Source organism: Amia ocellicauda, chromosome 17 (genome assembly GCF_036373705.1).
Source record: "Amia ocellicauda isolate fAmiCal2 chromosome 17, fAmiCal2.hap1, whole genome shotgun sequence".
NCBI classification, from domain to species: domain Eukaryota; kingdom Metazoa; phylum Chordata; class Actinopteri; order Amiiformes; family Amiidae; genus Amia; species Amia ocellicauda.
The window spans coordinates 12,546,301-12,569,426 of record NC_089866.1 but is presented as its reverse complement, the minus strand read 5'-3'; the positions used below and the strand labels follow the sequence as shown (position 1 = coordinate 12,569,426).

At 42.2% G+C, this 23,126-nt stretch overlaps 1 protein-coding gene across 1 annotated transcript in view; it reads left to right on the top strand.

The window, feature by feature from the left end:
- caskin1 (CASK interacting protein 1) overlaps nt 1-23,126 on the top strand; it is a 155,604-nt gene that overhangs the window by 77,522 nt on the left and 54,956 nt on the right. Inside the window, exons 2-3 of the mRNA XM_066689405.1 lie at nt 5,518-5,569; nt 22,929-23,026. Of these exons, the coding sequence (XP_066545502.1) occupies nt 5,518-5,569; nt 22,929-23,026 (150 nt within the window). The remainder of the gene's footprint in view (nt 1-5,517; nt 5,570-22,928; nt 23,027-23,126) is intronic.

Sequence of the window (23,126 nt, the reverse complement as noted above, 5' to 3'; positions counted from 1 at the left end):
GTCTCTGATCCCAGCTGTGCTGCTTCTATCTTTATAAATCCATAATATTAGACCATGCTGCACAAGCGTATCCAGAAAACGATCAAGAAGGTGTAGCGGTGCGTGATCCCAAAATAATCAAGTACTGTATATATGAAGAAGGATCACACTCAAAGGGGTCAAATAAAACTTCATTTTATGGCTGCGTATTCAAATATTTAGGTCAGCATACTGAAAAGACTCTGTTGCTATCTGTTGAAAGGCTTAAACTAAATAAGACGTCAAATATAAATAAGTACAAATGAAAAGCAATAAAATAAAGTTTAGTTTTATCCCTTTGAGTGCCCTCCTTTTTCATACAACTTCTGGCTTTAGTAATGAAATTCCTGCAGCTCACATTGGCTGAAGTGTTACCTGGGGACAGGAGTCTGCTGGCCAATCCCCATTTCCTCAAACACCATCCCCTCCCCAAGGCTTTCCTCAAGCTCTTGCAGCTTCAGGCTGTTAGCAGTTTCCAGCTGCACCAAGTCCTCTGTAATAGCAGGGCTTTGGGCAATCTGGGCTTGCAGTGCTAGAACTGCATTTTGCACTTCTGAAAAAATGGTTAATTGGCAATTTGAAATTAGGATGGAAACTGGGAAAATAATTGGAGATTTCACATTAATAATGATAATGATAATAATAACACTCAAATATTCATGATTATAATAATAGTGGTTGAGCTTCACTGTCTGGGGGTGTGTGGTGGGTAGTTTATATGAGTTTGCTGCTGCAGGGGAACGGCCTCTATTCCCACACAGTGTTCGAGCACTGGCAGTAACCGTGATCAGGATCAGGCTGATGTCTGTGTGGGTGCTGTGCTGACGTGGCAGAGTGTTGTGATTGGCCAGTGTAGACCATCCGTTTGTGCTTGATGTTAGCTGCACTGGTTGAAGCAGCTGGGCCACGTGGTCGGGGATGAGCTGCGAAGCAGGAATGACATGGAGTCGGGATCCGAGTTTAATCGTGCGTTGGATATTAAAAGGCACTGTGTGAGTCTCTCAGGGCTGTTCCGAGTCTTTCCAACTTCTCTACAGCATAAATGGCTGACAGATGGGCGGCAGTGAGGAGGGGGATCAAGTGATAACTGGTTTCCACTGAGACCCAGACTGCTGACGGTGGGGGTGTCGGGGATGACGGTGGGCGAGTTTCATCAAGTCTTCAGAGTCTACTGTGTTTTCGCTCTGCTTTCCTGGAGAGATGCTCTGGGACACTAAATCAGGATTAAATAAGACTCTAAAACTGTACCATGCTGTTATATTCTTAAGCAATGCCAACTACGGCATGCCATTAGAAATTCCCTTTTGAAAGTTGAATGCAGTAAATTTGCTAGGTCATTTTCCAGCTTTCCCATGCATGTGATTTTCTAAGCCATGGTTTTCTGTTCTAACAATTGACTGTGGTGTTATCAGGGTGTACTGCAGTACATGTTTTCAAAGGGTTCTTCGTGCACCCAACACAGACACTGCAGACCACATTTTCCTATTCTTGCTTTGCTCAGTTTTACTGGTCAATCTTAGGACAGGCCATTCCCCACCCCTGATGTTCCCTGGGGCCATTCATCAGCTGCTTTTTAAAATAGAAAACAAAACAAACAACAAAATCTGAAGAAAAATTCATGCATGCACCAACAGTGCTACTCAAGAAGTAAAATTTGCCTGCTACAAATCAAAGGAAGATCTGTCTGATGATCCTTGAAGCTAATCTGACTAGGGTAGCTGTTCTCAAGGCATCACAAGGGTTTGTCTGTATTCGCTAGGCTTGTTGGTATCCTGCATGCTGTTTTCAGTCCTGGCCACAGACCTAGCCAGATGACAAATGCATAAAAATGGTTAGTGACATTATCTAATTACCAAAGCTTAAAAAAAAAAAATCCCTTGAGGAATATTCTAGTGCCAATAGATGTACAAAAATAGCAACATTGCACAGCTGTATCTGCAGGGGGCTTTCTTCAGTTATCTGACTGGAAACAAAAATATGCACAATCAGCAATCAGACAAACAGGAATTAATTACACTTGGCTGTTTAAAGGGATCACTGTTTAATTACCTTGGGGAGCAGTCAAGAGCCTCTGGGAGAAGTCGGCTCGTAACAGGTACATGAGGACAGCCAGTGTAGGCTACATCTGTAGTTTTTGCCACTGACTTTTTGTGCTGTCATGAACTGTGGCAATTATGCAATGAGACTGGCCATGTCCTCTTATTGTTCATACTAGATGGCTCATTTGCAGCTGTACCTTTGTAAAAGTAAAAGCCACTTATGAGCAACATGACCCAGGGGAACATTCCCTCTACAGTGCAGTGAAGTATCTGTTGTTTAATGGCCACACAGCTGACACAGAAACTGTTGTGACATCACATCCTCTGCTTCCTTGCATCAGGTCATACAGCGATCTCTTTTAGCCAAATTTGACAAAACAGGCAAAAAGTCTCTCCCTTGATTAAAGGATTAACTGAGACTGTACAGCTTCCAGAGAGGGCTAACTAAGACCAAGCAGCAGAGTTTCACAGGTCAGCTGTGTGCAGAATCTGCCATTACTTTAGGTGGATGGTTGACACTTATGACTTTGGCTAATATTGTTGAAACGGCCTGGGTATCGAGTGGAAACACCATAGAAGGTTTTGCAGCTCTCAGAAAACTGTAAACTTGGAACACAAGAGTGCGTGCCTAATACAGCTAAATAATGAGAATACCGTAATTATAAGCCATCATTGTATTCTTTTGACTACAGACCGTCTCAGTCTGAATGTTACAACTATGCTTGAACTGTGAAATGTGCTAGACTATAAGAATACTGGAGTACTGGACCTGATTCATATATCTGAAATCAGACATCTGTTGGTCACACCACACTCCCCATAAGAGCAACAGGATCCACAAAGATACTGGCCGGTGCTGCTAAGAACTGGTGGACCGTGCTATCCACTTGTTGCAGCTTTCTTGGCAACTCCAAAGCCTGTATCTGGCAAGTTGAAAACTGTGCACAGCCTTCCAACAGAACTAATTCCATATTGAATATACCCCACATTATGGTATGTCTGAAGACAAGTGTATGACTCTCTCTTTAATAATCGGAGGCACAGAACTCGGCAAAGCAGAGCCACCGCTTATGAAATTCCAGGGGTTAGAAAAGTGACTTATCCTCTGTCTGCTCTGCCTGGAGATTGTAACTTTAATTTCCTTCTCTAGCCTGACTTGGATCCTAACTGCAGTGTTAATCGCCAAATACTAACTCAGCCATCCTAGCCTCTTTCCAAATCGACAACAAAAGCATCTTCTGAAGTGATTTGCAGTGGAATTCAATGGTCAACTAAGGAGAACATGACAGTGCCAGTTCCTGTGTTATAAAGCTCTGAAAAACAACTAGAGAACCAAATGCAATTAAGTGACTCAGACGTAACGCCAGATGAGGGGTTGTAAGTGCATTGTGTTATAGCAGCATCCTCAGGGGGACATGGTTTAAACTACAGTCTGCTGTTTTTCACTTTGACATCAGTGCTGGATTATGGAGGAACATATTTAGCAGTGATGCTGATGTGGAAAATGTTTTCCAGGGCAGGCTTGTAGCATGGTGCCTCTGCTCACAGGGCTGGGGTGAAGACAGATTAGGAGCCGGTGGACTCCAGCCTTGCCCATATTTTCCAGTCTGGTGATTGCTGGCAGAGTGCACTGTTCTGTGGTAGTACACACACAGGAAGAGGCTCTGGGCTGCAGACTCTCCGTCCCTCTCTCTCTCTCTCTCTCTCTCAATCAGTTTAATTCAATTCAAAAGGTGCTTTATTGGCATGACAAACATTTGTAGTATTGCCGAAGCAATTACATATACATCAGTAATACATCATATTACAACAGTAACAATAAATATTACATCTATACCCACTGTGAACACAGGAAGTGCGATAAGGCAGTGAAAATATGTGGACAGTAGGTACTTATATACATGCATACCTGTGTATATATATATTTATATATATACACACATATACATATGTACTTATGCATATATGCATACAATGGCTATACATACATATACACATCTATCACTTTCTATTTTTTCTGTAATCTCTTTCACTTTAATAACTTCTTGGTATGATATTCAGAAATCATGTCAAAACTATTTCAACAGTATTACCGACAGACATTTATATGAACAGTTTGAAATGACTTCTCTGTCTCTCAAATGGAAAAAAAAATGTTTATTGACATGACATAATCAGACGTATTGCCACAGCAAGTACATGTTCAAGCACAAAAATGTAGAACAGTTTGAGAACAACCTCTCAGCCCTGTCTCTCCGTCTTATTTGATCTCTGCTTTTGCTGGCCAGGTGCCCCATACTCACCCCACAAATTGCACACGCTGTATTGATAGTGTGCTCTGCTGGAGAAACACTGGCCACATCTGGAGATGATTCCCATCTCAGCTGACTGTGCTGTGTGCGTTTTATTCACTTTTCTCCAGGATACCTTGTTTTTCCTGGCTTCTGGCTCTCTGGGTGTTGTTCACCACAAGCTCCCTCACACCTCTGTGATCTTCAGAGATGGGGTCAATTACATTTCAGTTCCACTTCAATTCTAGTGTTGGAACTGGAATCGCAAATTGGAATTGAAAATCTCTGCCTCTGAACTAAAATTGACTAGATTGAATTAAAGTGGAATTAGGATTGAACAAAAAGCCCTCTCCAGTTTGTCATTAGTCAGCCCAGGAACTAGGTGGCACAAATGACCATCCTCAGCAGCTCAGAGCAGACCACTTTGACCCATGCCAAAGAGTAGCACTGCACTCTTCTCCGATCCTGTGCAATTTCCATCGGACTGTTATTTTGTCTCCTCAGATTTGATTCTTACACGGGTGGCCCGTCTCTAAATATTGCTTCTGAAAGGATCCCCTCTTTCACACTTCAAAGCGATATGCTCATTACTATTACAGTTACGATCCAAACGTTTCATCATAAAATATTAAAGGCACCTCTGCAGGCTAACTGACTCTGAATACGTTTGTGAATAAAGCACTTTCCTAAACTGACTACTGAGAGAGATGGTTGATTTAACATGCTAGTTTTTTTTATTTTAGAGTCCCCCAAGGCAATCTGTGCGGAACCCCCCCCTGCCAGACCTTTGGTTAGAAGCCGCTGGGCTGCAGCACATGGTGGGGCTGATCTGAGCCGTGTGTATCCTGTACTTAAAGAGGATTTAACTGCCAAGTATTACTGAACCAGTACCTCTTACTCAGTCTCCCTCAGGGCCACAGGACCAGCTGATATTGAAGGAGCTATGTTACAGTAGTCATGTATCTGTGGGATGCAAACTCTTCAAAGTCCAGGGGAATGATGTCAGTCTAACCAAATCAACCTTGTTCAATGTATAGAGATGGAGACGGGTTGGGTGGGGGAGGGGAAAGGGTTGTTGTTGCTGTAGGGGGTCTCCTCTGTTCCAGTCTCAGATATTTTTGGATGCTTTTTTGTTGCTAATCATTATCCTTTTCTGTCTCTTTCTCCAGAGCTGTTGGGTTCAGCCAAGAGGGTCAACGTGAACTTCCAAGACACTGATGGGTAAGTGAATCAGGCTGGATGTCTTCTTCTGCTGGCAGGGTCAGTGTCTGTGCTCATAGGACTCCTTTAAAAAGACTACATTGCACTTCAGATTCACTTTCCATTTTGGCAAAGGTTAGGATTCAATTCTTTAAAGGAGCTCATACAGAAGAGTCTTCGAGTCCAAGAATTGTATGACCCACACTTGTATGGTCTGTCTGGGTTTATGAACCTATGCTGCATTTACAGTGTTGTGACAAAGGAGCTGTGAAATAAAAAAAAATGCAGTCAGCTGAGGTTAGGGTCTGTTCTCTAGTAGAACTTGCAGTTCATTAATATAAGCTGCATATTAAGTGGAGACACTTGCAAAGTGATAGTTTTATCGCAGCTTAATTAACTATGAAAAAGCACAGTATTTCACATCTTGAGTGGGAGTTGTAATGAGTAGAAGATTGCTTCCAGTTTTTTGGGGCCTGATTGATGTATCTTATCTTTGACGGGAGATGTTTTCGGAGGGGGAGGAGTTCTAGACAGCTCTGCTTACTGACGTTTAGTTAATTAAACAGAACATTTTAATGCTAGTTTTAACATGGTTACATATGGGATAACAGATGGCTCCAGTATCCAGTATTATGGAATGCTATTAAAGATGTCACCTCATCTGGAAGGCTGAAATCTTACAAATGCTTACGAATATAAGATATAGAGGATCTTTGAGAAAAGGGTTTAACCAGTCAGTTGTGTTAAATTCGAGCAGTAGCCAACCCTGGTCTTGGAATGGCTGCAATCCAGCAGCTTTCACAGTTCACCTTTTTTACGTTCTATACTTTCGAATTCTGATCTTGAAAAACTGGTCAATTCTCTCATCACCTCCAGACTTGACTACTGTAATGGCCTCATTGGTGACATGCCCTCTAAAGCCATCCAGAAGTTGCAGCTTGTGCAGAATAGTGATGCTGGAGTCATCACAGGAACTACATCACCCCTGTACTAGCTTCCCTTCACTGGCTTCCCATTAATTTAGAATTAAAAACAAAATCCTTTTGTTAGATTTTAAAGCCCTTTATGCCGCTGGTCCTCCTTATCTTAGTGATATTTTCAGTCCCAAACAGTCTCTCTGTCTACTTCAGTCAAATTATCAAACGTCTCTCTGAAAGACTCGCCTTAAAACAATGGGGTATCATGTATTTTTCTCCCTCAGCCCCCAGCTCTGGAAAGAACTTCCCCTCCCTCTTCATATGTCCCAAACCATCACTCCCTTTAAGTCTGGGCTGAAAACTAATTTTTACCAGCTGGCTTCTGTTTACATTTTGTTGTGGTTTATTTTGTCTGTTCTATATTAAGTTTACTTATTGTCTAGTCTTTGATTTTAATTGTTTATAATCATTAACTGAAAGGAAATTGTTCCCAATGTACAGAGCTTTGTGATTTCTGTGTGAAATGAAAAGCGCTTCATAAATAAAATATTATTATTACCTTTAAGTTGTACATGAAAAAAACTCATAAACGAATCTAACCTATCAGTTTAGCAAGTTGTTTGCAATTCAAAAGATTTCAATTGAGTTCTTGACATCACATTCTTCAGCTGACATCTTGACATTCCAGTTGTTCTTGAAATTACACATAACTGCTCAGTAATAAGTGATCAAAACATAATTGTTCCCAAAGCCTGCTAGATTGTAGCTCTCCAGGACCAGGGTTGATCACCTCAATTATACAATCCTCTACAGTTCTGAACTTTAGTGGGTCCTCTCTTTGCTGTATTTGCGGATACTGTTCTAAATGCTGTAATGACCTATAACCCCTCATGACGCACATTTTAGGGAGATATGTAGAATCTAGTGAGTGCAGAAGAATTATCGATTAGCTTGTTAGAGATTATCTTATCTAGGGTGAAATCTTTTGAAATCAAGGGTGATGTGAAAATGGGCCAGAAATGATCCTGGTCGGACCTCCTTTGCAATATGCTGTTCAGTTTTGGTCACAAGCTACGAGAGAGATAGGGCTGCTCCTGAAGCACCAGAAAGCAACTAGACACATTGCTGGTCTGGAGCTGGTTTGAAGCTAACTGTGGGATCATGTAAGAAAAGGCTTGATAGGGCTCTTTGATAATAAGTAAGCAAATGAGTAAGTTGGGCTGCGTGTATGTGTTCTTTAGGGCGCTCTTAAGAAATCATGCAACTAATCCACTGACGTAGCCACTGTTGCCCGGGGCATAATGGAGTGCACTAATTGCTCAGGGTGGCAAATCACGGGAGGGGCAGATGTAACAGTGTGGCCCATTTTTGCTATGAGCCGTGACGCATCCCCGTCCACTGAGGTCTGAAATGTGACCAAATAGATCACTCTGGCAAAGATGGAGTTTTGTTTCTCGATCATTGCCGTTCAACTGCATGTGACAATCCACTGAGAGCAAGTGACTGTGCTTTTAAGAAAGAGTCTTTCTCAATGCAAATACGTCTTAGCCCAGGGCAAATGCTCGCCACTGACGTCAGCGATATCCTGACAGCTTGTTTATTTAATTTTTTCAGCAGGCATGTGTGGAACAGTAGCAGGCATACCTAGGATCATATAGTGAAAGTATATTTTCATGGAAACTATTATTTGCCGGGTTAGTGGTTATTGAAAATGGATGGATGGAATTTGCATTTGAAAATGTAAGATTGAATTCTTATGCAAGATATTTATATTCCAGGCACACACTGATACACATTCACATATGCACCTCATGTCATACATTTCAGTTTGGGCCTGAAATTCACTTCTGTCTGAAGCAATATTTATCATATTTGTATTTTTAAACATATATTGTTATATTTTCAAACATTTCAATGGGGTTTTTGCCACCATTTTGTACACCACTATCTATATGCAAATCTATTTGCTGTATAGGCCTACGTGTCTTTGGGTCTATTCCGCATGGCTTGACACATTTAATTTGCTGGAGAATGAGCCACGCTTACAAATGCATGCCTTCCCCATTAAGAGCACTGTTCTCTTCTGTATGACCAGAAGAGTGCTGGTCAGTAGCTGTGACAGTATTTTGCAAAGCACCAAATGCCCCGTTATTAACCTCCAAAAAGCAAGGGTAGGCTTTGTATATGCTGTATGGATTGGATCACTAGGGTATTTAATACAATGCAGATATGCGGTTAGTGATGGTTTGAGGTACTGTGTTATTGTCTGCACACCACTGCACTGGTCGACTAGCCAAGAGGAATGCAATACCCTTGCTGGACTGTGTGTGTGTGTGTGTGTGTGTGTATATGTCAGAATTGGGTGACTGAAATCTGACTCTCAGAAGCAATCAGCAATCTGCAATCTGCAGACCAAGTGCTGCCCTGACGCTGTAGATACACTCTATACTCCCCTTAGATAATCCAGTGAGGGGGCTGCTGAGAGAAGATTGGTCTCTAATGGGGGAATCCTTTTTAAATGTCTGTCCTTGTGTTTTCGGTTTGTGCTCCCAGAGACACCCGCAGCAAGCTGGAGTCTCACTGGCAAGGTCCTCATATCCTGCAGTTTCCCTGAGGAGTTAGTGTTCTGCTGCTAACACATGGTAGCTGTAAGAGGACCCACAAGGACATTCACCAAAAGGCTTTATACTAAACAATATAATAATAACTGTGTGCTGTGGCTTTGTTGCTTCTGCACTTTTTTTTTTGTGACACTGTGCTGGGTGTAGGAAGGGTCAGTCAGAGTTGGAGACACCAATCTGTGATCGAGAGAAGAACTACTTTAAAATGTAGACAATAAAACCTAACCGTTGGGCACTTACTATACTTTCTTTGCTGTCCCCTACTAACTTTGAGGTTTCGGGGCACTGTGGGGTTCTAGGGGCCACACTTTGAGAACCTCAGGTCAGTAGGGCGACAATTTGGCTGAAGGTATTAAGATGTATTTCCCTTCGTGTATCAATTAACACTATAGCGTATGTGTATGTCAAATAGTAAGAAGCATTGAAAATAGCCACAGTGTAAACACCCTGTTAAAGTAGCCTTGCCAGCACCATCCCTCTCTATCTCTCTATCCTGGCACAACGATCATTTCTGAAATACAAGTGCGGCGATGGTGGTGCGAATGTATTGTCTTACAATGTACGCCACATTTGGTGGCATAAAGTAAATACCAAAAAGCAATCAAATGCATCTGCAAACTCACACAAGCCTGGTAGGAGAGATGGGTCTGATAGGAGAGAGAGGGAGATATTCTACTTGTAATGCAAGAGCAGAACGTAATCAGAGCAGACAATCTTAATATTACAGCGTCTGGACGACACCGCCTGAAGGTCGTGCGATAGTAAGAAGACTATTGCATATCTCTGATTGGAGGATTTATCACATCGGCAGGCCGTGTGTGTGTGTGTGTGTGTGTGTGTGTGTGTGTGTGTGTGTGTGTTTTGTAATGTCAATTTAAAAAATATCTGTATTGCAGCAAAAAATAAAACAGTAGTGTACCAAAAGACTAAGTGCCGGGGAGAGGTTGGCACACACAGGTTTGAGATAAGGTTTATCTGAAATGAACTGCAAAGAGGATAGGCAGTGTCTGGGGCTGGAGGCTTTCAGAAGGCCTTCAACCAGCCTGCTGAAGAGCCCCCAAAGTGGCAAGATCTATTACAGGTCTATGGGGTAAGGGACAGACTGCATACTGTTTCCATCAACTGGTTTGCACTGATTTCATTTGTGTGACAGAGTTGCAAGCAATGATTAAACAGCTTGCTGAGGGTCACAAAGCACCTGTATTATTATTATTATTATTATTATTATTATTATTATTTTTATTTCTTGGCAGACGCCCTTATCCAGGGAGACTTACAACATAAGTGCAAAACAAAGTGCAAAAATACAGTTCAGTAAAGGCATCAATCATTACAAATTCAATTTACATAAAACATAGCAATTCAAAATATAATACATTTTACAACTTCCAATTTACAATAGTCCAGGCGGGACAGGACCAGTGAATGGACGAGCAGCTGATTCGAGTAGTCGGTGAGGAAGAGACGGATTCGGTGTATGTTGCTCAGGAAGAATCTACAGGTGCATGTCAGCGTGGTGATGTGCTGGGTGTAGGAGAGCGCAGGATCGAGGGTGACTCCTAGATTTTTAGTGGAAGAAGAAGGAGAGAGTGTGGTGGATTCCAAGGGGATTGAGATGGAGAGATCAGCAGAAGGTGAGGAAGAGTGGGGGAAAAACAGGAGATCCGATTTGGAGAGGTTGAGCTTGAGGTGGTGTGAGTGCATCCAGGCAGAACTCAGATCTGAGTGTGTGTTTGTGTTGTATGTATGTTTGTGTGTGCATGTGCTTGCGTGCGGACTACAGCTTTAAATCTGCAAATGCAACACCAAAGGAAAGAGACTACATTTTGGATTGAGATTGCACAGTGATCCCTGTCCTTGTAGAACTGCTCATCTCCTCCAAGGTCATTGCCAAGCAGAAGGGGGGTGGCTAACTGCCCCATGATCTTGAAGGGCTCCTGCCATTGGCTGGCTTTTTCAATGAAGAGAACAGCATCAGAGCCTGGGCTGTGGTGAGAAACATTGTTTTAGTCAATTACAATGGTATGTCCATGTTATATGGCTTTGGATCCAACTAGAGCACATTGTACTGTTCTAGACACAGCTGGGGTTAATTCGATTCATCCCGATTTAACCTCCGTTCAATCCAGTCAAAATTCCAATTCTGCATATTTAAAGCTGACTGCAACTGTTTCTGTCTTTCCAAATGCCTGCTAAATCACTGTTCTCAAATATTTAAACATTGCAAAGAGAATGTCTGAAGCGGCTCTAAATATGTTCCTAATTTCGAATAGATCTGTTTGTCACAAACATGGAATATGTACAAATATTTGAAACACTTCCAATTGATGACATGAAAAGTTATTCTGGATTGGTCCCCTCTTCCTGTCTCTGTGCTCTCTTCTGTAAAAGTCACTTGTAGTCATACAATAATCCTCTCCACGACTCATTTAGTATATAAATATTAATACTGTCAGTGTCTCCTTTAAGATTTAATGATATATGTGCCTAATTAGCGAGTATAACATTATGCATATTTGATACATTTATGCCAGCCGGATTGTGGTTATTCTTGATAAATGATGAAGCCTGCAGCTGTAGAGATTTTGTTCAAATGGGTTGTTGCTGTGTTCCCAAAAATCAACCCCCAAGGGATTATCTGCAAGTTTGTATTGCTGGTTTATTATTGACTCAGCCGAAGCAACTGCAGGATTGAGCCCTGTCCAGGATGTCTGAACTGTGTCAAACAGCTGATCTACCACATCTGTAAATAAAACCACTTTTTGATTTTTACTAATACAAGTAAAGTTGTTTGGCAAAGTGGTTGGTTCAGCTGCTGAAAGTCTGCACTCAGGTGACAGGATGTGCCTTCATCCGTATGTCCAGTCTCGGTCGTGTCTTCGCTGATTGTCTTAGATAAAGAGAACACTAGTCTATATGTTGTCAGAAAATGTAGGGTGAAATATGTTGCTCCGACTTTCAGAGGACACTGTCTTCCATGCTGTGCTATCTGTAGGACTAATGTTGAGTGAGTATTGATAGACAGTCAACCAAATACAAACATAGTAATACGTACAGGTAGTAATTGAGTATAAATCACAGTGCTGTTGTTGATTTGGCATTAGTTTTGTTCACCACTTTAGTATATAGCACTGTAAGAAACCACATGATCATTCCCAGCAATATCTGCTGCTTTCAGGCTGTTGTAATTGCCCCAGAGAGAAGTTAAAATCTAGGCTACTAAATTTATTTTTAGATTAATATTTTCACCAGTTGGGGGGATTAAAAGAACACAGTGTTGGTAATTGCGTAACAGTGTTTCCCAGTTGCATCATCTTATCATAAACAATACACACATAAATATCCATAACAGTTTAGAATTAAATGTTCCAATCCAAACACATGCTTTTGGATCTGTTTAAAAGTGTTTGTTTCTTGTTCATTATCAATATCAGCAGGTTATTCATTTAAAATTTCAAATGTATTTAAAGGTTCAAATAGTAATTATGTCTCTAAAGCATCTCATGTAAGGAAGGTAGCATTTATCTTCCCGTCAAACAATGAATGCCACTCCATTATCTCTCTTGGCATAACTTACTGTTTGTTTATTAATTATGGGGAATGGACCATTTAATTCATTCTTTGATACTAATTGTCTCTATCCTGATAAAAGTCCATATCCCTGGCAATGTCCCATGTATGTTATAATTTATTTTTTTGTGCCATGTTTTATGCAAACAAGCAAATTAGCATTTTTCCCACAACTTTCGTTTGTTGGAAAATGTGTTAATGTAATTTTGCGAAGGTGGCCTGACAGGCTGCACATATTTCAGATATAGCTGTGTAGGCCTGCATCCTCCTTGTGTTAGTTTATTAAATGATAATAACAATAATAATTAAATATTTGTTGTTTATTATTTTGGATGGGTGGGTGATTATATTTATTTGGGGGGAAAAGCCATAATGTGAAATTATATGAAATACTCCGCAGACCATTTGTGATTTTGTATCTTTCGGAGAAGAGTTCTTCTTAAATGTTACATTAGCACAAAACCCCAGAAAACCCAGGCCCACATATTTTGTGATGACAGTCATTCAACCTTTGGGTTTGTGCCAGCAAGCTGAAACAGCAATTGCTGATCTGTCCCTCACCGAAGCCCTGCTGCAGATTGTGTGTGACTCTGTGGAAACTGCAGGTCTGTGTGTCGGAGTCGCCCTGATAGAAATTGCTGCCGTTTGCTATAAATTAATGCGGGTAATGAGTGTTTACAGATGGACCTCTGAGCCGATTTATCTCTCTGTGCTCCACCATGTTTCTAATTAAAAGGGTAGCACGTTTGTTTTCCCTGATAGATGCTACTTGGTCAGGCGTTGCTTCCCAGCAGCAATCTATGGGGAAATTGATCTCAGGGAATGGACGCCTGGTCACAAACTCAGAATGTTTTATCAGTCGCCCTGAGCCACACCCAAGAAAACTATCCATATTCATGTAGGTTCACAGAAGCTATAGTTTTACCACAGAAGTGTTTACTTCACAATACACGCTGATAAAACTTCACAGTAGATATTAACATACATACAACCATGTCAATTGTAGTTGCAGTCTCACATGCTATATACCACCGAGTGTCTGTAGAAACAGGTAATACAGTTTACTGACCCTGGATCAGGGTGTGCCTTGATCTGTCTTAACTGGACAAATTCTCAGGGTGGAACTGTCCAGTATCTCAAATGTCCTATTGCAGAGTGAGATTTCAGATCTACACAGACCAGCTTCCTCTAAACAGCCTCTAAACCTTTGCTATCTGTGCCACTGAGGTTTGATGTTGCCCTGTTGTGTACCACCTGTGAGTGCGTGTATGGTTTTGTGGAAGTTAAGTTGAGTCTGATTGCCTTTAGGAAACGTGTGTGTTATGTTTGGGGCAGCTCTCCTCTTTCCATTTACATGCCAGCATGTACAGAGTCTGCACGGACGGGAACATTGGGATTCTTGGCATGTCCGGGAGTGACAGAGGTCAAATGGGTAATGGATTCTCACAGGCTCACTACATGAACTGTGGGAAATGGGCTGACGGGATATGACTGACAATACTCAATAAAGCTAGGTTGCCTTCAGCGTTTTGTTTGTTTGGGTTTTTTATGTTGTTTTGTTAATTATTTTGAAATGGAAATAATGCTTTGGTTTTATAGCCTCCAAATGTGCAGTTGTTGATTATCAGTCTCACCTCTGTGATCCCCATACTAACATGGGAGAAATGCAGCTCACTTGCACACATGCTAGAGACTTACAGTATACACTTGCAGCATAAACAGCAGGGCTTATGCAGTTCCACAGGCACATAGCCGCCCAGCAAGCTGTGAGATTCACTCCTTTTTTTGGCAATTGGATGAAACCCCTGGCTTGTTCACCCATATCTGTGCCACTTGAACAACTGTGGTCACAGTGAGATATGACATTGCATAGCTATAACACTCTACAAATTGTTTATTTGGTGGTGACTATAAACACACTCAAACATTGCAGTATAAAAAGACCAAAACTCTTAAGTTAATAACAAACATGAGTATTAATAAAAAACAAATCAATAAAAACGAGAACATAATTTTAGCAAAAAGTATCACCACAATATCATCCCTTAAAAGAAAAATGCTCACAAAACCACTTGATACAAAATTACTCAGTGCTAATGCCCCCAGGAATTCATTAATGCCTGCAGTGATCCCTGTCCAATCCTGCACTGCGCTTGGTCTTGCTTTGTGCTGTCTAGCTGTAGTACAATCTAGATGTACACTATTTTGGTGGGCAAGAAGCCGTATCTATTTAAGATCTGAGGGTAAGTCAGAGTTGTAGAATTGTCTTTTAGCTGATGTTAGACCACTTATGAATAACCTTCATTGAGATCATGAAAAATTCAATGAAGATGCATCATTCAGCAGACATGAACAGGGCTCCGGAGCCAACTGAATCCCAATCAGTTCAGAGAGCACAGGACTTGCATAGCCTACATACTTCCAAATCCTGGCCATGGTGGGGCAGTCCCAGATCGTGCATTAGGGTCCCTGCAGAAATATTTTGACACCCTTAATTTAAACAAAGGCACTGGAAGTTAACCTACATAGAAATGTAAACCAATGAAAATTCAAACCATGACAGACTTTAGTGAAATGTATTTAGTGAAAGGTGTATGAAACTACGCTGTTAAGAATCAATTGCCCAATCCATTCAATTTTAGTGATTGATTCTAAAGAAAAAGTGTTTTCTTTCCTTTAAAGCACAGATGTAAGTGCGACTTTTATTGTCTCTTTAAATGTATTTTGACATGATTCACAGATATGTCTTTACTACAGCTGATTAAGATCAAGGCAAGCAATGATAGGGGAAATGAATGCCTAAGGCCCTAGGTATAAGCCACTGATATTAAGAGTGTAGAACCCAACCCTATCTCCTCGAGTCCTTCACTAGTTGAGTCATTGTAGATCCATTTTGAACTGCGGGTAGCCTTTGGTCATTTATGTTGTTGTGGAAATAATGCCAAAATATAATTATCCTTCCAAACCTTCAATGTGAGTGATTCGCTCTTCTCTCAAAGGATGAACAGAGAGAGCATTCCATGCACGAACAGAATGAGAAAATGAGAATATAAGATCAATTGTTATCTTGTAAATCTTCCCTGAAAAACAAAATTCAATATTACAGTACAGTTTCAGCAAATGGAGAACAGTGAGGTAGTGTCATCCAGAATTGATAATAAATGTACTATTTTTTTGGTGTTTTTGAACTAACACAGATTGGTGTAATTTATATGCCCATCCTGTAAGTATTTGGAAAGAAGAGGTGCTAAATCTATATGAATACTAACATATATTGATATCAACCTATTTGCCTAGAAGATACATTGCATTGAAGTTTTGGGTCATAAACATATTTTACAGTGCAAATTGTAGGGTTTCCAGGGTGATTTTAAACATTTCCTCCTCCTTTTTCATCTTCCTCTTCCTCACCCTCTTCACCTCTCCTTCTTTTTCTTCTTCGGCATTTGTTTTCCCTCTTTCACACGTGGTTCTTGTGGAAAACGCTGTCTGCGTCAGGCCTGATCTGTGACAGACGTGTGGTGGTGCACTGTGTGGGTGTTCAAACCACTCAATGGCAAGAAATCATATTCTGTCCAAAAATAAAGTCTCCCATTAGTAATTAGCTTGATTAAAAAGAACATCAGCACCACTTGAAGAACAGAACACAGTACTTTTCTCTAATTTTGAAATCTGGGTTTTAGCACATGCATGCTCCTGTGAAAAGGCACAGGGGATCCCACAGGGGATCCTCATCAAACATTTATCACATTCACCATAAGCAGCTTAAAACGGTTTAGTTTTTTTCCCTCAGAAGAAAAACAACACAAACTTCTCATGGAAGCCTTATTTCACTCTTCAGTCAATCTTCTTGATTTCCTGGAACCAACTGACCAACTGCTTACTGCCTTGTGGTGAATCCTGGTCACAATTGGCCATGTCTCTCATTCCTTCAACACAATCTTTTCCCAAAATAACAATAAGATGGTTTCTTGTCATTATTATAAGAACCCAAATCCAGCAATCGCAGATCTTAATCAGAAGTGAATAAAGTGGTTGAACCAGTTTCTCTTCCCTAAGATGCCCGAGGGGAAGGATCTCTTATTAACAGAAGTAGGGCAGACCCCTGTATGAAAATATAATTTGGTTCTCCAGTGGAAGTGACAGGCGTGAAGGGAAGGCGGCAGGAGAGGCTTTGAGACACTGTCCTGGCGTAATCGCAAAGCTCCATGGGGACGGCTGACGAGGGAGGGAAGGCTGGGGGGGGCATGAATAATGTATGGTGTGTGTGTATTATTATTCTCCTCAGGAGCGGCATTGGCCTGCACCTACCCCACCCCCCCCAACACACACACTCGCACTGTTAGTTTGTACTACATGCCAGTGTGGTGTAGAAGCAGGTCAGACAGAGGTTTGTAGTTTAGTATTCCAGTTTGAGGGGAAGTGTTTTTCATCACCTCAGTGTTGCATATTAGCACCGACAGTGCCACCATTAACCCCTTTGCAACAACATCAAGGTCTGCCCGGCAACTGTGGCAGTCCAGTGTACATTCATGTGTTTCGATGATCTCCGTTTATTTCTGTAACCTCTCTGCTTGTGTGGTGCATAAAATCCATTGCAAAAAAGACTTAAAAATCTTGGGGAAGTTTGAGTGTCTGATTGATTCCAGCGGTTTGCTAGCCCGATCAAGTTCAAATGTATTTACCGGTGGTCTTCTTGACCTCATCATGCCTAGTCCTTATCCTCATTTGCCCCGGAGTGCACCGTATGTAGTCTCCCACCATGTTCCAGCACACAGTCATGGGCACCTCTGAGCACCAAAGAAGTGACAAACTCCTTAGCAGTGAATTCTCTGCATGTTAAATATTTTGTTTCTACTGGAACATCCATTTCTTCCCCCATGTTTTCTTTCCCTTTAATCAATCTGTCACATAGCTGCAGGCGTGTCTGTACCTCCAGACCCTTCCAGAAGAAACAAAAGGAATTCTTCATATATTTTGTTCCTCACGTTAAATTGGTGGCACATTGCCTGTTCTGGAATAAAAACCTTCTCTTGCTTTTTTTTTCATCCTGGTAAGTGAATAGAAAGCCAAGTCTACAGCACTCCATACACTGTTTTCAATCTAGCGCTAACCTAAGACAGACCCTTTGTTTGAAGCTAAATCAGGCACACATGCATAGCAATAGTAAGTACAGGTGACCGATATCATGGCTTGACTGTGCCAGCCAACAGTGTTAACCTCACTGTGTATTGACCACCCATGACTGGTTCATTTCTCTGATATGTTCATTATTGCTCAACCAAGCAGCTTCCCTTGAACATTCAGTTATTCCCTTACTGGCAACCCTGCAGATCCCAGTCTGCCATTGGAGGGGCACTGTTGTGTGACAAGCTGAAGAAACACTATCCAACTGGAGTCCACCCAGGCCTCCGCCCTTGTGGGGAAATACAGTCACTGTCATCCCAGAATGGACCCTGCTTTGTCTGCTCTATAGGACTCAATATCAGGGGTGTCGCTAGACCTTATTTAGTGTGGCTACAGCCCCCCTAAAAATATTACGATTATGAAGTAACAGTGCGGTCAAACAGTCCGACAAAACACTGTCAGCCGAGCCGCCCCTTGTATTTTCTCTCAACCCCCCTAAAAGGTAATACAACAAAAGAATCCAAGAATGAAGAAGTAACTCCTCAAAACACTGTCAGCAACCCCCTCCCCCCCACTCTTACATCGGTAAAAGACACTGTAGCCCCCTTTTTCCCCCAGTCCTGGACACCGTTTCGAAGCCCCCCTAACAGTTGAAGTCTAGAAATGCCCCTGTTCAACATATATGCTGAGCAGAGACCCGTCAAGCCACTCAGGAGCTCCCCATCCATCTGGCCTTGATTTAGCTCAGACTTAAAACACCAGGGCTGAATCTGGGTGAAATACCAGGGGGGGGTCATTACACAGAACAGTGTCTTCATTTGGAGGCAATTGAGGTCTTGGAGAGGGAAAGGGCTGTGGAGAGAGAGGAGTCTAGAGTCAGCAATTCGGCCTGGACCAGAGCCTTCCCGCAGCCAATTAAAAAGCACTCTATCAAACGTGTAGGACAGGAGTTGATTTGGGGCAGCAGTATAATCACGGCTCTTTTGGAATCATAAAGGAGTTTTAAAGCTGTAGTCAGATTTCAGCAAGGGAGCAGCAAGTGACTCTCAGCAAGTGTTGAAAGCAGTCCAGCAGGCCCTTAACAAAGATGTATTCTGTTTCAACCTCACCAGCCAGCTCCCAACATGCACAGCCTGGCTCAACAGCAACAGAAAGATGAATCTCCAGTTATTTTCCCCCTTTTTTCCCTCAGTTTGCAGCCACCTGTTAGTCAGCTCAGCCCACTGCAACGCCTGCCTGCTTCTTCACGTATCCCTTGGTTATCTTTATCATAGAACCCCAGTCAGGAATGGTAAAATGAAGACACCAGGTTGATTTATTATTAAAAAGACAAGCTGCATACAAGGCAAACAATTCCCTTACTATGAAGGATTGATATGAGAGAAACATCAAAATAAAAAAGAAAACAGCTGACCTCAGTTCCTGGCAGATACAGATCTTGAGCTGAAATATCGTCAGTGTTTCTCGCTGTGTTATAAAAACGAGCGTACAAGTTAAGCGATTTAGCAAACAAGCAACCAAAATGAGAAGAAGAAGGCAATGTAATGCCACACATTACGTCCAAAAGAAAATAATCCTGTGACAGAAATGGTGCCAAGCGCCCTCTTCTGATAAAGAAATCAAATCCTATTATTGTGCACACACCAATTGTTACAGGCATTAATTGGCAAGGTCCATAGGAAGAAAATAAACACATCAAAGGGAAAGGAATAAACCTGCCCACCTTGTTTCACCAATATTTATACGATAAAGATTTAAAATCCCACTGGATCCTCCAGTCTAAAGGAAACTAGATAATTTTTTTTATGATATATTTTTTTAAGATACTGAAACCCAGCAATAACCGCAATAATAAAGCTTAGAAAAATGAACAAGTAAGACTTTACCACAAAATAAAAATGACACACAAATCAAAGACAAAAAGACACCATGGATGCTTTTTACAGCAGCACATCCAGATCACCCCACCCAATAGGCTTCAAGGAATAGACGGTAGGACTGTTTACAAGACTAAATTCACCAGAGATGAGACAAAGCAACAATCCTCTAAAAGAGACATTGTCAAAGCCATTTTTTCACACTGCTCTCTGCCCCACAGCCAAACTATTACAGCAGTCTGGTGTAGTAAGTAGGGTCAGTAAACCCAGATCAATGCATTTCATTGTCAAATAGAATGGAAAGTGATCGAGTTATAGGCAAGCCCTCACCTGGGACCAGATCATCGCAATAAAAGCTGCACAGAGAGAGCAACCCTGCAATAATTGATAGCCGGGGACTCGGGGACACCGAATTCCTGGTTGATATACAGCATGACTTAGAATCCAGTCCGCCTGCAGACAAGTGGAGTTTACAGGGCCGGAGGAAAGATCGCAGTCAGGCCCAATTGCCTTGTCAGCGCTGTTGAAGGAGGTCACAAAAATCTACCAACCTCCCCAACACTTAAGGGCTATTGAAACTGACACGTTAGTATAAGCTTCACTGTGCTGCTTTGACAGGAGTTGTAGTATTTGCACTTAAGGCTTCAATGCAGCTGGTTCGCAAGTTTCCTTTGTAGTGAGTGTACTGTACTATACAGTGCTGAGACCCCCACCACCTCTCCTGTCTCCCTTCCTGCCCTCGCCTCTAAGCCCATTCTGCGTCTCTTTCCCGTCTCTGTGCCTCAGACATTGATCCATTTTTGCTCCTTTCTCTCTCGGTCTATATCCTTCAGTCTTCATTCTCTCCCATCCACCTTCTGTCTGTCACTCTTTCCTTCCCTCTACCCCCCTCCCACTTCTGTCCCTGTCTTTCACTATTTACATTTCCCCCTCTATCGGTCTGTGTGTCTCTTTCTCCTGCTCTCTCCGTCTGCCTCCGTCTCTTTCTGCCTCCCTCTCTCTATCTACCTTTCTGCCTCTATATCTTTCTATGTCCTTGTCTGGCTCGCTCTTTATCTCTTTCACTGTCTGTATTCCTCTCTCTTCCTCTCCTTCTCTCTCCCACTCTAGCTCAGCCTCTCCCTGTCTCCCTGGCAGTCTAGTCAGGTGTTGTGTTAGCAGGCAGCTCACGTTCTCAATCTTTTTCTACCCAGCCCTGCCACCAATCTCTGGGGATTTCATCTAATGTTCAAATTCAATATTTCACAGTGAAATTGGCTGATGTAAAGCAAGTGATTCCTCAGGATTAACAGTTACAATGTCCAGCATTGAGCTGCCCTCTCCGGCCAGTTCGGATAGCCACAAAGCATCTTTTCATCATTTTGTTTATGACCAGATACGTTCTACCTCTCTAGGAAGGGAGGTCTAGTCAATGGGAAATATTGTCTTTATTTACTGACATTTTTGTCTTGACGCAAGGTGTTACAGAACTCGTTCCCAAGCCATTCAGTTGACGCTGACTCTCTGGGTTGCCTCAAGAAATGGCAGGATTAAATTGTAGGTTTGATTAGCTGTTATGAAAATGAGCATGCTGAGCTGAAGGACCCTGTTTTGACCCCATTTGTAACCTGTCTTTCCTAAGTGCTGTTGTTTTGGAGGGTTTGGTTGTTAGCAAACCAAAGTTCAGCTGCCTTGTTTCAGGAACGTCTGTGCATGCAGCCCTTCCATCTACGGCATTGTATATCAAACTTTTTGGGCCAGCTGAACACTCAGCCGAAGCAGACATTTCCACAGACTTCCCAGCCCCCCATCCCTGGTGACAAAACGCATTTGCTTATCTCTAAATACCAGTAATACACAATTATTCATATTACTACAACATATAGACTTATTTTTATTTTATAAATCTATAAATTGTTGTTTGTTTGGACGGGGGTGGCATTAGATCTTATCCCACCATTACAATTAATCCTAAAACTGCCACTGCACGTATCTCGTCCTCTCCCATTTGCCATCATAACTGAACAAATTGGGCTGCGTTGCGAATAGGCTGTCTAAGAGAGCGCAGCGCTGAGTGGCTTAATCCAGCCTGTAATGCAAATCATTAAAAAGAAAATGTTGCTTTTATTTAATCAGCGTAGTTTACCTAACTTCATTTTTAAATTCAGTGTCAGAAGTAAAATATTAATTAATGTCCAAAACAAAAGCTGTAAACATTGTTAATATTTCCGGATCATTCTGTGTTTGCATCAGCCCGTGGACCACTGGTAGTCTAGGGACCCACTCTGAGGACCACTGCTCTGAAGCTTCCGATTTCTGCAAATACAGCAGTGACCGTAATGCACACTGAACAAATCCAGCGGCACTTTTTTCTCCGCCAAGTTAAAATCCACTGTTAAGGGAGCAAGTCAGATCCATTATTTATAAGCTTCCTGACTAGAAGTCTGTCCGACTGGGCTGCCCTGACTAATTAAAGTTAGTAGAGCAGGTTAAACAGTGCTAGCCCTTAGATCCAGGGAAAGGGGTGGGGGGCGCATGCAACTAATGAGGGAAACTTAGAGAGACTGAGAGATGTGTAGCTCACAACTGGGACAGAAAAGAACGAGATCACACAAGGAATTGTCCGTGTTGAATCATGGTCATGTAGGGAGAAGAGAGAACTAGCATTTCAATTGGAGAGAAAATGCATAACACTACTAAACATACTGGGACAGCAGATAACATCCAAAAGCCTGTCTACAATGTATTTAATAGGGCATGGTCCAACCTTTGGCCTTCATAACTGCTGCTGTTCGTGATTGGTGATAGAAGGGACACTGTGCCCCTCCTCCTTTCAGTCCACTTGTCTCTCCCTGATTCACTGCTCCAGTTCATCCCAGAGGTGTTCTACCTCTGAGATTACAGTCAGTGACTCAGAGCAGAGACATGTTTCAATGTTACAGTCCTTCCTTGGTGACTTTAGTGTATCCACGCCAGGCCAGAGCACCCCAAAGCTGCCCAGATTCCCAGTCTTTCTGTGGATATGATGTAGCTGAGAACTACGAACAGTATCAGCCTACAGGTGTCAGAGAACCCACCGGGAGTCACTGGGGTGCAATGATTCGATATACCCCATATGACTTCTACCCACAACACCCAGGGGTGCTTAGCCATTCCTGTGCCACCTCCCCCACTGGGACTGGAGAGCATCTGTATCCAGGCTGTAGGACTCTATGGATGGGAGCCTGGTGATTGTGTGAGTCCGTGGCTGGTGTCTCTTTGAGCATCTCCTCTCTCTGCTGTATTGCAGGTTCTCAGCATTGCACCATGCGGCCCTCAACGGGAACACGGAGCTCATTTCCCTGCTGCTGGAGTCCCAGGCCACAGTGGACATCAAGGACCAGAAAGGTATAGGACTCCCCGAGCCGTGCACTGCCCCTATTGAGTCACATCCTGTATACGGATTGCATACTGTAAATACCCAGATCTTAATAACAATATATTCCCT